At 48.1% G+C, this 12,969-nt stretch overlaps 1 protein-coding gene and 1 pseudogene across 2 annotated transcripts; one reads left to right on the top strand and one right to left on the bottom strand.

The window, feature by feature from the left end:
* Positions 1-1,247: 1,247 nt before the first annotated feature.
* LOC123149813 (protein LHY-like) lies at positions 1,248-8,658 on the top strand (annotated as a pseudogene). The gene is made up of 10 exons (XR_006474852.1): positions 1,248-1,613; positions 2,441-2,545; positions 2,660-2,771; positions 2,863-2,924; positions 3,104-3,451; positions 3,549-4,385; positions 4,477-4,617; positions 7,134-7,202; positions 8,070-8,482; positions 8,599-8,658. The product of XR_006474852.1 is annotated as a protein LHY-like (transcript).
* A 1,114-nt stretch (positions 8,659-9,772) lies between these two features.
* On the bottom strand, positions 9,773-12,165 carry LOC123147213 (disease resistance protein RGA5). The gene is made up of 2 exons (XM_044566457.1): positions 11,235-12,165; positions 9,773-10,929 (listed from the first exon to the last, which is right to left on the bottom strand). The coding sequence occupies exons 1-2, from the start codon at positions 12,020-12,022 to the stop codon at positions 10,215-10,217; spliced, it is 1,503 nt and encodes a 500-aa protein (XP_044422392.1). The 5' UTR covers positions 12,023-12,165; the 3' UTR covers positions 9,773-10,214.
* Between the last annotated feature and the right edge of the window lie 804 nt (positions 12,166-12,969).

Genomic DNA, 12,969 nt, shown 5'->3' with positions numbered 1-12,969 from the left:
ATATGTATGGGTTACTTTGGAACCAAAGGAAACATGACAATCACATTACTGTTTGTTCACTAAAATGATTCCTTTTGTCTGGAGCGCACGTTCCCTATCCAAGACGTACGAAGTCTCTCAAATATGGTCATGAAATTATCTAGTTAAATTGAGAAGAGATTCTTTTATTAGCCACACACTCTGAGGGCTAGAAATGGAACATCACCATTGATATCTACTCAACAATTATATGCAGAGAAATACGTGTCAAAAACTATGTGGCCAAGACGAGAGGAACCAATAGTAAGACAAGCAAAGAAAGGGAAAGCCCACTCACGGCACGATTACATAATTGGCCTTATCTAAAATTTACCAGTGCTGCTACAATGTATCCTAGAAATATCTTGAGAGGTTTGCTCCCGGCCTCTCATGTTCGAATGGCTCTAGATATTCGTGGCTCTCATTCGCCTCGCCCCCCTCTGTCTCCACTTGTGCAAAACGCCGAGACACCCATGCGTTGTCACGTGGATTATTCCGCGTACCACAGTAACAGCTGTAATGCAACAACAGTGTCCCATCAAACAAATCATGTACTCCCTCCTTCCATCTATATAGGGCCTAATGCGTTTTTTAAGACCGCCTTTGACTATTGACAAGATTAATAGTATATGACATGCACAATATAAAAATTATATCATTGAAAGCTCCTTTCACATACGAATTTAACGATGTGCTTTTGTGTAAGTTGCATGTCATATATTATTACTCTAATATTTAATCAAAGTTAACCTCGAAAAACGCATTAGGCCTATATAGATGGAAGGAGGGAGTATGAGACAATAAACTGTGGGAAATTCCGGTACGGGGTATTCCAAACCGTCGTACAAATCACGTAAGGATAATCAAATAGCAAAATCACACTCAAATCGTATCACATCATCGTCTCAAAATTATGGCAAAGAAAAATTCTACTACTCTGGTAAAAAATTACACTTTTGTTTGGAGCTAGTAAGAAAATACACTTGGACACGTAAGCGGAGGAGCAGATAAGGGAGAAAAGCGCGCCCAATGGGAGGCAAAGCCAGAAAAGGAAAGGCTGTGCGAGTCGCTGCAGGTGGGCCCGGGGAGGCCGGGGCGTCCACAGCCACGAGCTGGCCGGCGCTTCTGGAAATTTCGGGGCTCCGGCAGGCGGGCCCCGCGCGTGACGTGGCCGCCCTCCCCGCCCCTCCTCGCGAAAATATATTTCCGTCGCTCCTCCACCCCACCTTCCTCCTCCTCCTCCTCCGCCTCCGCTCGCTCCTCCCTCCGCCTCCCCCGGCAGCACGTGCGCGCCCCGCCCCGGCGGCCCCCTTTTAGCCGCGCCTCTCGCCGGAGCGCCCCCGCTCGTTTCGCCTCTTTTTCTCCGGGTCTGTTTCGGGCCGGTTTCTTTGGGTCGCCGGCCGGCTCCGGTCGCCGAGGAGGGTGTTTTTTTGGGTGCCTCCTGGCCGATCCCAGCGTGAGCCGCTGCTTCCGTCCCCGCCTTCGCCGTCGGACGGTGGTGGTGCCTGCCGCCTGCCTCGTTCGATCTCGGCGACGGGGAGGCCGAGATTCGGAACCCCGGGGGACGGCTCATGGCTTCCATGGCGGTCGCGGAGGTAAAGATCCATTTTTTCTTGCGTGACCCGCGCGTTCTGTGGCTGTTCTCGCCTGCTGCAATTTTTTACTTTTTTTGGAGGGATTTACCTTGCAGATTTCTGTTCTTGACGGCTTCTCCGTTAGACAATTTGCCAAAAAGATTTTTACAATTTGCCAAAAAGATTTTTTATCTATTTATTTATTTCTGCAATAGTAGTAGTATCTCGTTCATAGTAATTTTTTTCGGAGGGATTTGTATCCGTTTCTCTTGGGAGAAAGGCCCTGTTTCTAGACACTTCTGTTTTGGGAGGACACAGACCACACCACAGAGTATCTTTAGAGGCTTCGAGAACTAGAAATGGGCAGGACACACTACTCCCATATTTTAGTTAGAGCCACCTACCAAGCATGCCAGGAAGACACAGCACCAAATCCAGAAACAATGGATGGTGCTTTCCATCCTAGGTAAAATTTCTGTTGGCGCTGCACTTTTACAGTGTTGGCTGTAATAATACTACTACTAGTAGTTACAATCTTCATTTAAGTCATGAATGGTTGGTTGAGGACCAATCAGCATAGCTCACTTTTTTGTTACTAGCAGCAGCGGTTGATAGTAGATTTTTACCAGTACTCCAGTAGCAATGTGAATGTTGATCCTGTTTAATCAGAAACATATGTAGTTTTAGCTGAAATCATACTGCAATGTTCAGTTACCCCCTGTGGTGAAATTGGACACTATTTTGGCTTGCTAAATAATTACTGCTGGTCTGTGGAACTGTTTGCAGCCGTGGTCAGCAATGTGCTCTGGCTGAAGTACTGATATTGTTTCTTCTGTTCTTGCCTCCAGGAAAGGGATGCCATGGATTCATCTAGGATGCCGATCGGCAAAGGGCTATCGGTGGATGTTGCAATGGAGCCCAATGAGGAGGGCATGGGTGAGCATCCTGTCAAGGTAGCCATTTCTCACGCAAGTTTGAGATCTAAGAACAAATATGCTAGTTGGTCCCATCGGCGTATCATATATCATCGACGTGATGCCTAATGGTCTCTGTCTTGCTTTGCTTAGCCTAGGAAGCCATACACGATCACGAAGCAGCGGGAGAAGTGGACGGAGGAAGAACACGAGAAGTTCCTGGAGGCGCTGAAGCTGTATGGTCGGTCCTGGCGTCAGATACAAGGTGTGTGCAGCCTTTATAAGTATAACGCATCTTGAATTAGAATTTAAAGTAGTTGAAATAGTGATGCTGATTCATCGGAACTGTTCTTTAGAACACATTGGCACAAAGACCGCTGTCCAAATCCGAAGCCATGCCCAGAAGTTTTTCTCCAAGGTGACTATGGCCCTTCTTGTAGTTATGATACATTTGGCCTGTATGCCACTCTGTGTACAGCGGTTTATGTTATATCTTTGTATAATACATGTACTTGTAGAAGCAGAATTGATGGCAGCTACTTTGAACCCTTCAGATGTCTACCGTGTTTTCTCATGCGGTGTTTGCTTATCGTGCAGGTGGTGCGTGAACCTGGTGCTAAAATTGAGATCGAGATCCCTCCCCCTAGGCCAAAGAGGAAACCACTACATCCATATCCTCGCAAGCGTGCCAACTCCTGCAACGGAGCAAACCCAGCAAATGGGCAATCCAAGCTTGCTCAAATTTCATCTTCTTCTGGTTCTGACCAAGAGAATGGTTCTCCCGTGTCGGTGCTATCTGCGATGCAGTCGGATGCCTTTGGATCATCGATGTCAAACCCCTCATCTCGCAGTACCTCCCCAGAGTCATCAGATGAGGAGAATAATGTTCCTCCAATGGTCAGCGAAGAGGAAGGTCAACAAACAGGGATAGATCAATCCCACAAGGTAAACAACCATCATTCAGCCCAGTTAGCTGCACTGCTGAACAGCCTTATTGAATGACCACTTGGAACTTATTGGACTGCTCTTGTTTCTTTCGCAGGAAGCTGATCAGGAAAACATAGATATGGGTACCTCTGAAGAGGATTCTTCTGATGAGGTACAGGTAACAAGTGTGAAGCTGTTCGGGAAGACGGTCGTCATCCCAGACCCGAGGAAAAGATGCTCCCCGGATACAGGCTCAGGGCATGAAAACGGAGAGCAAACCTCACAATCCTCTAACATAGGAACATCACAAGCCCCACTGGCTGTAGAGATTCCAACACATACAAAGGGAGGGCAAATCTCACAATCCTCTAACAAGGCAACATCACAAGCCCCATTGGCTGTAGAGGTTCCGACGTATACAAATGGAGAGCAAATCTCAGAATTCTCTTACAAGGCAACATCACAAGCCCCATTGGCTGTAGAGGTTCCGACATGTACAAATGGAGAGCAAATCTCAGAATTCTCTTACAAGGCAACATCACAAGCCCCATTGGCTGTAGAGATTCAAGCATACGCTGCGCCGCCAAGTGCGTGGGTTCTTCCATACAATTCATTCCCGCTCCATTTCGGGGAATCAGCGGAAGCCAGAATTGCCCGTTTGCACATGTGGTGGCCATACTATGGGTTTCCTATGGTCCATCCAAGTGGACCGAGTGCAGTGGCACACAACGGAAAAGTTACTGATGAGAGCGAAGCTGCGAAGAGCCCTCCAGTTGAATCAAGCTTGGACTTCGTTGACAATACTCAGGCAACAGCCAGCAAGCAGTGGAAAGTGCTTGAGTCGCTTGGAACAGCGCAGGCCCCTCCTTCGGCTTCTAATTTTCAGCTTAAACCAAGCACGAACTCGGCCTTCGTGAGAGTGAAGCCGATCATCAGCAGTGGAGATGAGCCGGTGAGGGGGTTCACGCCGTACAAAAGATGTAGAGTCGAATGACAAAAGCGGGGATCTTCTTCCCCGTTTCTAATTTAACTATGAACCCTAGGAGGAGCCTGTTCCACATATTCCTTTGCTCCACTGTATTCTTAGGTTTTACTTGCACATAGAGATTGGCGGCGGTCTGGTCCGGGAAATGCGCGTTGTTTCCTGCTTGCGCCTTGTAATGAGCAGGGCACAGGTGGTTGCTGTAAGTGCGGTAGGATAAAAGCAGGAGGTTTTGTAGGGATGCCAATTCTCTGTCTCTCATGTTGTTGATGTAAAAGCAAAGAATTTTTGTGTCACTCTTGTTGATTCCTAATGGAAATCGATTTCTCTGAATGAATGAGGCTGGCATGTTTGGTTGTTGCTGGTTGTTGTGTTGGTAAGAGTCTGAAGATGCTGGTGCCTTTTGTCCTGAGCATGCAGGCAGAGCTTGGCCGTGTTCTTCAGAATGGAGCATGGAAGGAAATATTGTTCATCATTGTTAGCAATGCATGCCTTTGAAGGTTTCCTGCCATGGCTGCTAAATTCGTGTTAAGAGTACGTAATGGGCCTAATGGCTTGGGCTGGCAGTATAGCCCGTTAGTCTTAGGGTTAATTAGAGATAAGGGTCGCTTTCTTAGGGGTCAAGTAAGCCTTGCTTGGGAGTCAAGTAAACCTCTCTATATAAAGAGAGGAGATGTATCAATCTAATCAAGCAAGAATTAAGAAGGAAATCCCTCCACTCTTGCCCGGCCGTGGGCAAAAAGGCCCCCGGCCGGCCCTCTCGCGCCCTCCTTCTAGCAGCGCCATAACAATTTGGTATCAGCTAACTTCGGTTCGATCATGTCTTCACCGCCGCCCAACCCGTCTCTTCCGCTGCCGGTCACCTCGTCGCCTCCGGCGACCACCACGACCGTCGCCCCGCTCCTGCCCGCGCCGGGATCCTCCGTCGCGCCCGCCCCCGTCGTCCTCACCCCGGAGGTGTCCGGGGCACTGCGGGTCCTAACACAGGCGGTCCAGGAGATCCGCCTGTTCTTGGCCAGGTCCTACGGGCCGCACCCGACTGCGCCGCCGTGGCTGCCATGGCAGCAGCCGCACCAGGCGGACCCCGCCGCGCTCGCCGGGCTGTTGCAGCAGCCGCTACAGCTGCCATCCACCGCCTCGTCCTAGCTGCCGTGGCAGCCGTCGCACCAGGCGGCCTCCGCCGCGCTCGCCAGGCTGCAGCAACAGCCGCTGCAGCTGCCATCCACCGCCACCGCCGCCCCGTCCTGGCTGCCGTGACAGCCGCCGCACCAGGTGGCCTCCGCCGCGCTCACCGGGCCGCAACAGCAGCTGTCATCCACCGCCACCATCGCCCCGCCCTGGCTGCAGTGGCAGCCACCGCTCCTGGCGACCTCCGCCGCGCCCGGCGCTCCGCCGCTGCAACTGCAGCAGCCATCGCCGGTTAGCTCCGGCCCCCCATCGACCGCGCCGACGGGAGTCCCGATCCACCAGATCAAGTTCCCGCCGTCGCCATCACCGCTTCCCCAGGGCGTCCCCATCCAGCAGATCAAGTTCCCGCCGTCGCCGTCACCGCTTCCAGCTTGGATCACTACCCGCCACGTGTCGGCGGCGGTGAGGCTGCAGGCTGCTGCGCGCCGCCTCCTAGCGCGTCGGCGTGTGCGGAAGATGCGTGGTCTGCAGCTGCCGCTCCCCCCAGTTGCGCTTCGCTGCGGAAAGAACCTCGATCGCGTCCGCCGCGTCGAGGATCTTGGGCATGCTGTTTTCCCCACGGACAGCGCCCTCAAAGTTTGTGACATCGGCGGTTGGGGAGGCGCACCCCTCCTCGCCATTCTCCATCGACAGCCCTCCACTCCTCTATGTGCGGTGCCGACCAACAGCCGTCCGGCGGGGAGAAGGCATGGTGTCAACGACAGGAGCGCACCGCGTAGCACCACTGCATTCCGCCGCCGGCCGCCGCGAGGGCGCCTCCGCTGGTCGCTCTTGCGACCACTTCTAGGTGGCCATACACATGCACTCCTTTTGTCCAGATGGTGTCCATGGGATCCAGGTGGCTGTACACGTGCACGTTCGACGTGCGGATGGTGTCCACTTTTTTGTTAAGAGGTCCAAAATAAAGCATCCCAGTCCATTTCAGGTTGAGTAATAAAACAAGCTGAGATGTAAAAGGCTTGTTTTTAGGTGTTAGGTTTGTGTTGCGTCAAGTCATGGTTATAAGTTGGTTAGGCTGCAGCTTGAGGACAAGCTGCATGTCCAGGTGGGATGTAGTGTTAGAGTACGTAATGGGCCTAATGGCCTGGGCTGGCAGTATAGCCCGTTAGTCTTAGGGTTAATTAGAGATAAGGGTCGCTTTCTTAGGGGTCAAGTAAGCCTTGCTTGGGAGTCAAGTAAACCTCTCTATATAAAGAGAGGAGATGTATCAATCTAATCAAGCAAGAATTAAGAAGGAAATCCCTTCCCTCTTGCCCGGCCGTGGGCAAAAAGGCCCCCGGCCGGCCCTCTCGCGCCCTCCTTCTAGCAGCGCCATAACAAATTCCATCAAGTGGGAAATTATGAAATCTTTGTCTGAACATTCCAATATTTGCCACAACTGTTGGCTAGCAATATCTGATCATTCAATTCTGTCAAGCAAGAAGCAGAGGCTACTTAGTTACTGGGAATTGTAGGGGACATAAATTGTTGGTTACTAGGGTAAACCTTAAGGCTTGTTTGTTGTACCTGTGTCATTGTGTGTATATCCAGGATGCAAATATCTCATGTGAAGAACCGAAATGGAAATGGATAGCTGAAGGATTCATTTCGACAAAACAGGTAAATTTGTATCAAGAAGCAGAGAGTTGTTTTAGTGAAGAGAATTCTGCCACAGTTTTAAACCATGTCTGCAATCATTTGCCAAACAAGATCCGTCGACTATCCCTGCAATCTTGTGGTTTGAACATAAATGGGCAATCCATGCCATCACAGGAAGCAAGTTACAGTACATATTCACAATGGAATGTATTTGAAGAAACAAAGCGGATACCCCCAGTAGTGGACTTCCAGTCTTTGCACGTGTTTGATTGACTTATGTGGGGTTCATTCGTCATGGGAAAACAAGCATGTAAGAAATATAGGAAGTTTCTATCAGCTGAGGTATTTGAGAATTCAGAGTGAAGGAATCACAGAGCTTTCTGAATAAGTCTATCGAAAGCTACAGAACTTAGAGACTCTTGATTTAGGGGTAAGTTCAGTTAGAAAATTGCCAGCAACCATAGCCCTGCTACAGAAACTGGTGCGCCTATTCATTGACCAAGACACAGTGTTTCCTGGAGATATGTTTGGGAGAATGCAAGCCCTATAGGAAGTGTCAGATATCTGTAAAGTTGACAAGCCTGAAATTTTTTTTTTGAAGGCCCTGGACATCTAACTAGATTGAGAAAGATTTTGACGAGTAAAATTTTGAATTGTTCTGATGAGGAATTGTGTGTTTTAAGATACAACGGGGAAAGACTGGAGTCATCTCTCAATGAGTTGGGAAGTACAACCTTCGATATCTTCCTATTCAGGGAAGAATGGGAAAATATTTGTTTAGGGATCCATTGAACCTTTCCACACCTCCAAGATCTTAAACTAGAAAATTATATGATGACAAAAGTTCCCAAGGGAATGACCACCCTAACCAACATCCTCAATTTGCAGATGAAAGTCAAACTACTTGATGGGGAAGGTCTGCATATTCTCATGGGTATGCCTTGTTTGGCCTATCTCCAGCTAAAAGTCTCAATTCAGCTGGCGTCCTGACTGTAAGTAGTAACAGATTCAAGCTGCTAGAGGTGTTCGACTATAGTATCTGGTGTGGTGAAGAAACGGGTATAAAATTTGCAGCAGGTGCGATGACAGCACTCCGATGGCACAACCTTTCCTGGAGTGCAACTCAAGTTTAGTTGAGATATGGTGATGGTTCGAACATAGGCATCGAACATCTTGCAAGCCTTGTGTACCTCCGGGTCCAAACTTTTTGTGATGATGCAACTCGGGAGGAGGTGTTGAAGATGAGATGTTTAAGAGTTATGAGGAGAGGGCAAAGGAGGGGGACAGGCGCAGGGAAGCAGGTCAGTATGTGCCTGCCCTGAATTCTATTTTATTGTTCCATTCTTAGACTTGTTTCCCTTGTGCAAGTTATTTTTTTAATACGAATCATTTAAGCTATTTCATTGAATCCTCTAAGATATTTGGAAAATGCAAGATTTGTATGCTTCAGCAACCAATTGAACTGAACCGGCTGTAGTTGCCTCGAGGTGTCAGGTTCAAATTTCTGAATTTCAGCCACACCTTTGTGGACAGCTTCGGTTTGTTCATAGCATGCTAGCCTACCTGTTTGACTTTGGTGTATGATTGTGGCAAACTGGCAACCATAGCTAGTGCCCAGCTCACACCCCAAATTTTACTTCTGAAACGAACAAACTATTCTTCAGTTCTGCAATTGTTTCACTCTGTGCATTGCTCGGCTTGTCAAAAGATTCACCATCGGACAAATGTTCCTTTGGGGGAACAAAGAGGATACTACTAATTAAATCAGGAAGCGAGATGCTACTGAAAGTCTGAAACTACGATAAACAATGTTCAGTTTAAATGTACATTTTCATGTGTTTATCAACGCTCAAAATCTTTCTCTTTTTTTACATTAGCTTAAGCAATGTTCGGCTCAAGTTTAAATTTCAGATTAATTCTGGAACCGATTATCACTCAAAAAGGAAATTCAGAAACGAGCACCACTTGCTTCTTCCATTCGTTGTGAGCCTGAAGACTCTGTTTTGAACCGAACCTTGCAGGAAGGAGAGGGAAAGGCCGCGTCTCTCCTGTTTTGTGCTTCAGCGTATTATAGATTTGTTTGCAGATGTAGCCGTACGTCATAGAGGACGCTCCGCCTGATCCTGGTACTTCTGGAATCATGTCGCATCCATATACATACCAATACCAAGCAGTTCAGCCAGTACTACTTATATATAAACAAACCGAAGCTGTCAACAAAGCTGCTCCTGAAATTCAGATATTTGAATCTGACACATCTGGACGCAACCACAGCCGGTTCTGTTCAGTTGGTTACTGAACAATAAACACTTTGCCTTCCCAATAGCTTATAAGATTCTGTAGCCAGAGTTGCGGTCAACGAATAGGCGCACCGGTTTCTGTAGTCGGGCTATAGTTGATGGCGGTTTACCATGATAACAGCCCTGCAAGTTGAGTAGCTTCCCAATATATTATATTCAGGAACCTCGGTGATACCTAGACTCTGAATTCTCAAATACTACCTCTATATGTTTTTTCTCCACAATGAAGAAAACGCTCACATGAGGAGCAGAACCAAACACATGACATGGCACAAACAGGTTGGCAAAAACAAAACAAAACAGCACATTACAAGATCAGGTTGCCAAGTTTCCACAGATGGAGCATGGAAGCCAGCAGATTATACAATTAACAGCAGATCTACATTCAAGTGCAAGAAGAATAGCAGCAGGGTAACATTAGCATCCCAGCAGAAGATGTGCAAGTCAGTTCTCCACTCCAACTAAAAGCATTGGCTCTTCAAACGGCTGCCCAAGTAGCCACAACAATCACAACAGGAGAGATCATATTCACCACAGATAATCCGATTCCAGCACATGCCGCTTCATCTAGAGATCTTCACAACAACCCTGAACACATTGGGAAATCAGGAGCCATCTAGCTTTCACAGCCAATGTTCAAATTCTGGTTATACATATTCCCAGGAAATACAATGGCATGGCACATGATTGTGCAGCCCAAGCTTATCACCATCTAAACAATGGCAAAACTCTCCTAATCTGACAAGGATATTAGAAGGTCATGCACCATCGCATGAACCTGACAATATCGTTCAAAGTTGCCATCGTCAACATCAACTAGCTGGATCATGCTTCTGTTGACAAGTTCACTGAAACAACTCTCTGCTTCTTGATACAAATTTCCCCGTTTTGTGGCAATGAATCCTTCAAGAATCCATTTCCACTTCACTTCTTCACACGAGATATACTCGCCCTCTGGATATATGCACAAGTACAACAAGCAAGTCTTCAAGTGGTGTGGAAGATCCCAATAACTAAGTAGTGATATATGGCCCATACCATTTCCATGATTATCACTCTTATATGAAAGACCAGTACCAATGGAACCTTGGAGTCTCTCCCATTCATCTGGGGTTTGATGTTTATTGGATAGCAATTTTGCGATGGTAATTATAGCCAATGGCAGACCACCACATTTCCTTAAGATCCTAGCTGAAATCTTTTCTAGTTGAGGAGGGCAGGAGTTGTCGGAGTGGAAAATTCTCCTAAAGAACAATCTTCGGGAATCAATATAGTTCAGAGGTAGCATTTGATAGAGCTGACCGCCAGAGTTAGAACAAGTTGACTTAGCTACATTGGCTATGCGTGTAGTAACAATTATTCTGCTACCATTATGATTGTCAGGGAAAACACCTTTGATGAATTTCCAGTCTTGTTCTTTCCATACATCATCAATCACAAGGAAGTACCTGTGAAGTATTATACTATTAAGTAAGGTCATTAACACAAATATGATGTTCAGCACTACACCTACATTTATCTTTGCAAACAAACATATCATAAAAAACCAATGTTTTAAATAGCGGGCTATGGAAAATAGCGGCGGCCTTCCAAATCAGCTATAGCGGGCTATAGCGGGCTATTTGTAAAGGTGACCATTTAGCGACACTCCGCTGAAAAGGCTAGAGCGGGCTATAGCCGGCAATTTAAAACTATGTAAAAACCCCATCAAATGCTAAATTGCTAATCCCATGTACGGATGAAGAAAATTTACCTCTTTCCTGTCAAAATGTGTCGGATCTGACGGATTAGTTGATCTTTATCCCACCTCTCCGACTGACAATCATGAAATGCAGCCTGGTCGATTTGAGAAAGGAGATCTTTGAAGAGCTTGTCACGGTCAGGGGTGCGTGACACCGACACAGAAGCTCGGCACTTAAAGTGCCGTCCAATCTTGCGATAGGCCTCCATGGCAAGGGCGGTCTTTCCCAACCCAGCACCTCCAACAACAGCCACCACCTTCAGGTCCACGCTCTCCTCCGTCAACAAAGAGATGACCTCGTTCCTGGGGCCGTCAATGGCCACCAAGTCCTTGGCCACTCCGTGTAACGCAGCCAGCCGAGGATCTATCATCATCTGGACATAGTTGTCCAGATTCAGCCTTCGCCGCCGCTCACCCTCCTCAACGACGCGGGCCTTGAGCTTCTTGATCTGGGCCCCGACGCCATGGCGGGCAAACATTGCCTTGAGCTGCCGTGCGGTGCTCCTCGGGAACGTGGGCGCGGCCTCCATCTCCATGTCGTTTTCGTCGAGGCGGAGCATGAAGCGGTCGATGCACTCCTCCATGTCGTGGCCGAGATCCCGCATGCTGCCCATGCAGCCCTTGGCCAGCTTGTCGAGCCCCTCCATGCCCACCAGCATAGTCGCCAGGATCTGCATCGTGCGGAGCTCGCGCTCGAGGAACGCGATGTCCTTGCGAACGCTCTTGAGCATCGTGTGCCCGTCGCCGAGCAAGGTGGCGAGCTTGACGATGACGGAGCCCAACGCCCCTGTCCCCACCATCTCCCTAGCTAGGAGAAGAAGCTAGCCGCTACAGTACAGGTGCCATGGGCTATGGTGTTGGATACTTGGATGGAGTAATGGTGTTGCTGCTTGACTGCTTGAGAAGAACGAGGTCAAGGAGCCGGTTAGGCAATGGTGGAGGAGCGTGGTGTGTGTGTGTGTGTGTGTGTGTGTGTGTGTGTGTGTGTGTGTGGTACCTCTGTTGTTGCTATGGAGCTTCTCGGAAGCCCATCGCATGAGGCTGCCAGGTGGGTCCCAACGGATCATTCAGACTAAATCTGAGCAAACCAAAGTTTGCTGCTTAGTAGTAAGAAGATAAACAATTATGATGAGCATCCCTTCCCATGTGACCAAGTGTTTTGCTTGGTGGCCTTTTGATGTATCTTAGCAACCAAGTGTTCTACTGAACCAGCCATGCAGCATGGTCCTGCCCTTTGTTTTACTCCTTGGAATACGGCTCTGTCCCATCAAAGGCAAAACTACTAGAGGTTACGTTATAACCTAGGCACTAAAATATTTCGGAGAGCACAACATCATATGTGTTGTCTGACAAACCTCGCTGGAGCATGGAGTTTGTTTTAGGTCCACTAGGTTCATGTTCACTGGATGTTCTGTCAGGGGTTGTGATTAAATACTTATGCTAAGATCGACGAAGGCACAAAATGGGCCGTCGGATCTTGGATGGATGCTCTAGATTCGTGTGCGAGAACCGGTGCAAAGCTCGATTCATTTCATGCATGAAAACCCCTTGACTAACACCAATATACAAAACAGGTCTCTCCACCGGCTCCACGCAACCTATCTAGAGCATACATCCAAGATCCAACGATCTATGTTCATTTTTCCTATTTTTGAACCCTAAGTGCTGCTTCTACAGTAGTCTAGGGGTAGTTAAGAAAAGTACCAGTCATGTTCTTCTTCTCACTGCCATGTTCTCTTCATCCCTA

Source organism: Triticum aestivum, chromosome 7A (assembly GCF_018294505.1).
Source record: "Triticum aestivum cultivar Chinese Spring chromosome 7A, IWGSC CS RefSeq v2.1, whole genome shotgun sequence".
NCBI classification, from domain to species: domain Eukaryota; kingdom Viridiplantae; phylum Streptophyta; class Magnoliopsida; order Poales; family Poaceae; genus Triticum; species Triticum aestivum.
This window is presented reverse-complemented; position numbering and strand designations above follow the sequence as displayed.

Coding starts and splice junctions, on each gene's coding strand:
- LOC123147213 (XM_044566457.1), bottom strand. CDS start 12,022: ATGGTGGGGACAGGGGCGTTGGGCTCCGTCATCGTCAAGCTCGCCACC. Junction 10,930..11,234: donor CACATTTTGACAGGAAAGAG/GTAAATTTTCTT, acceptor AATACTTCACAG/GTACTTCCTTGTGATTGATG.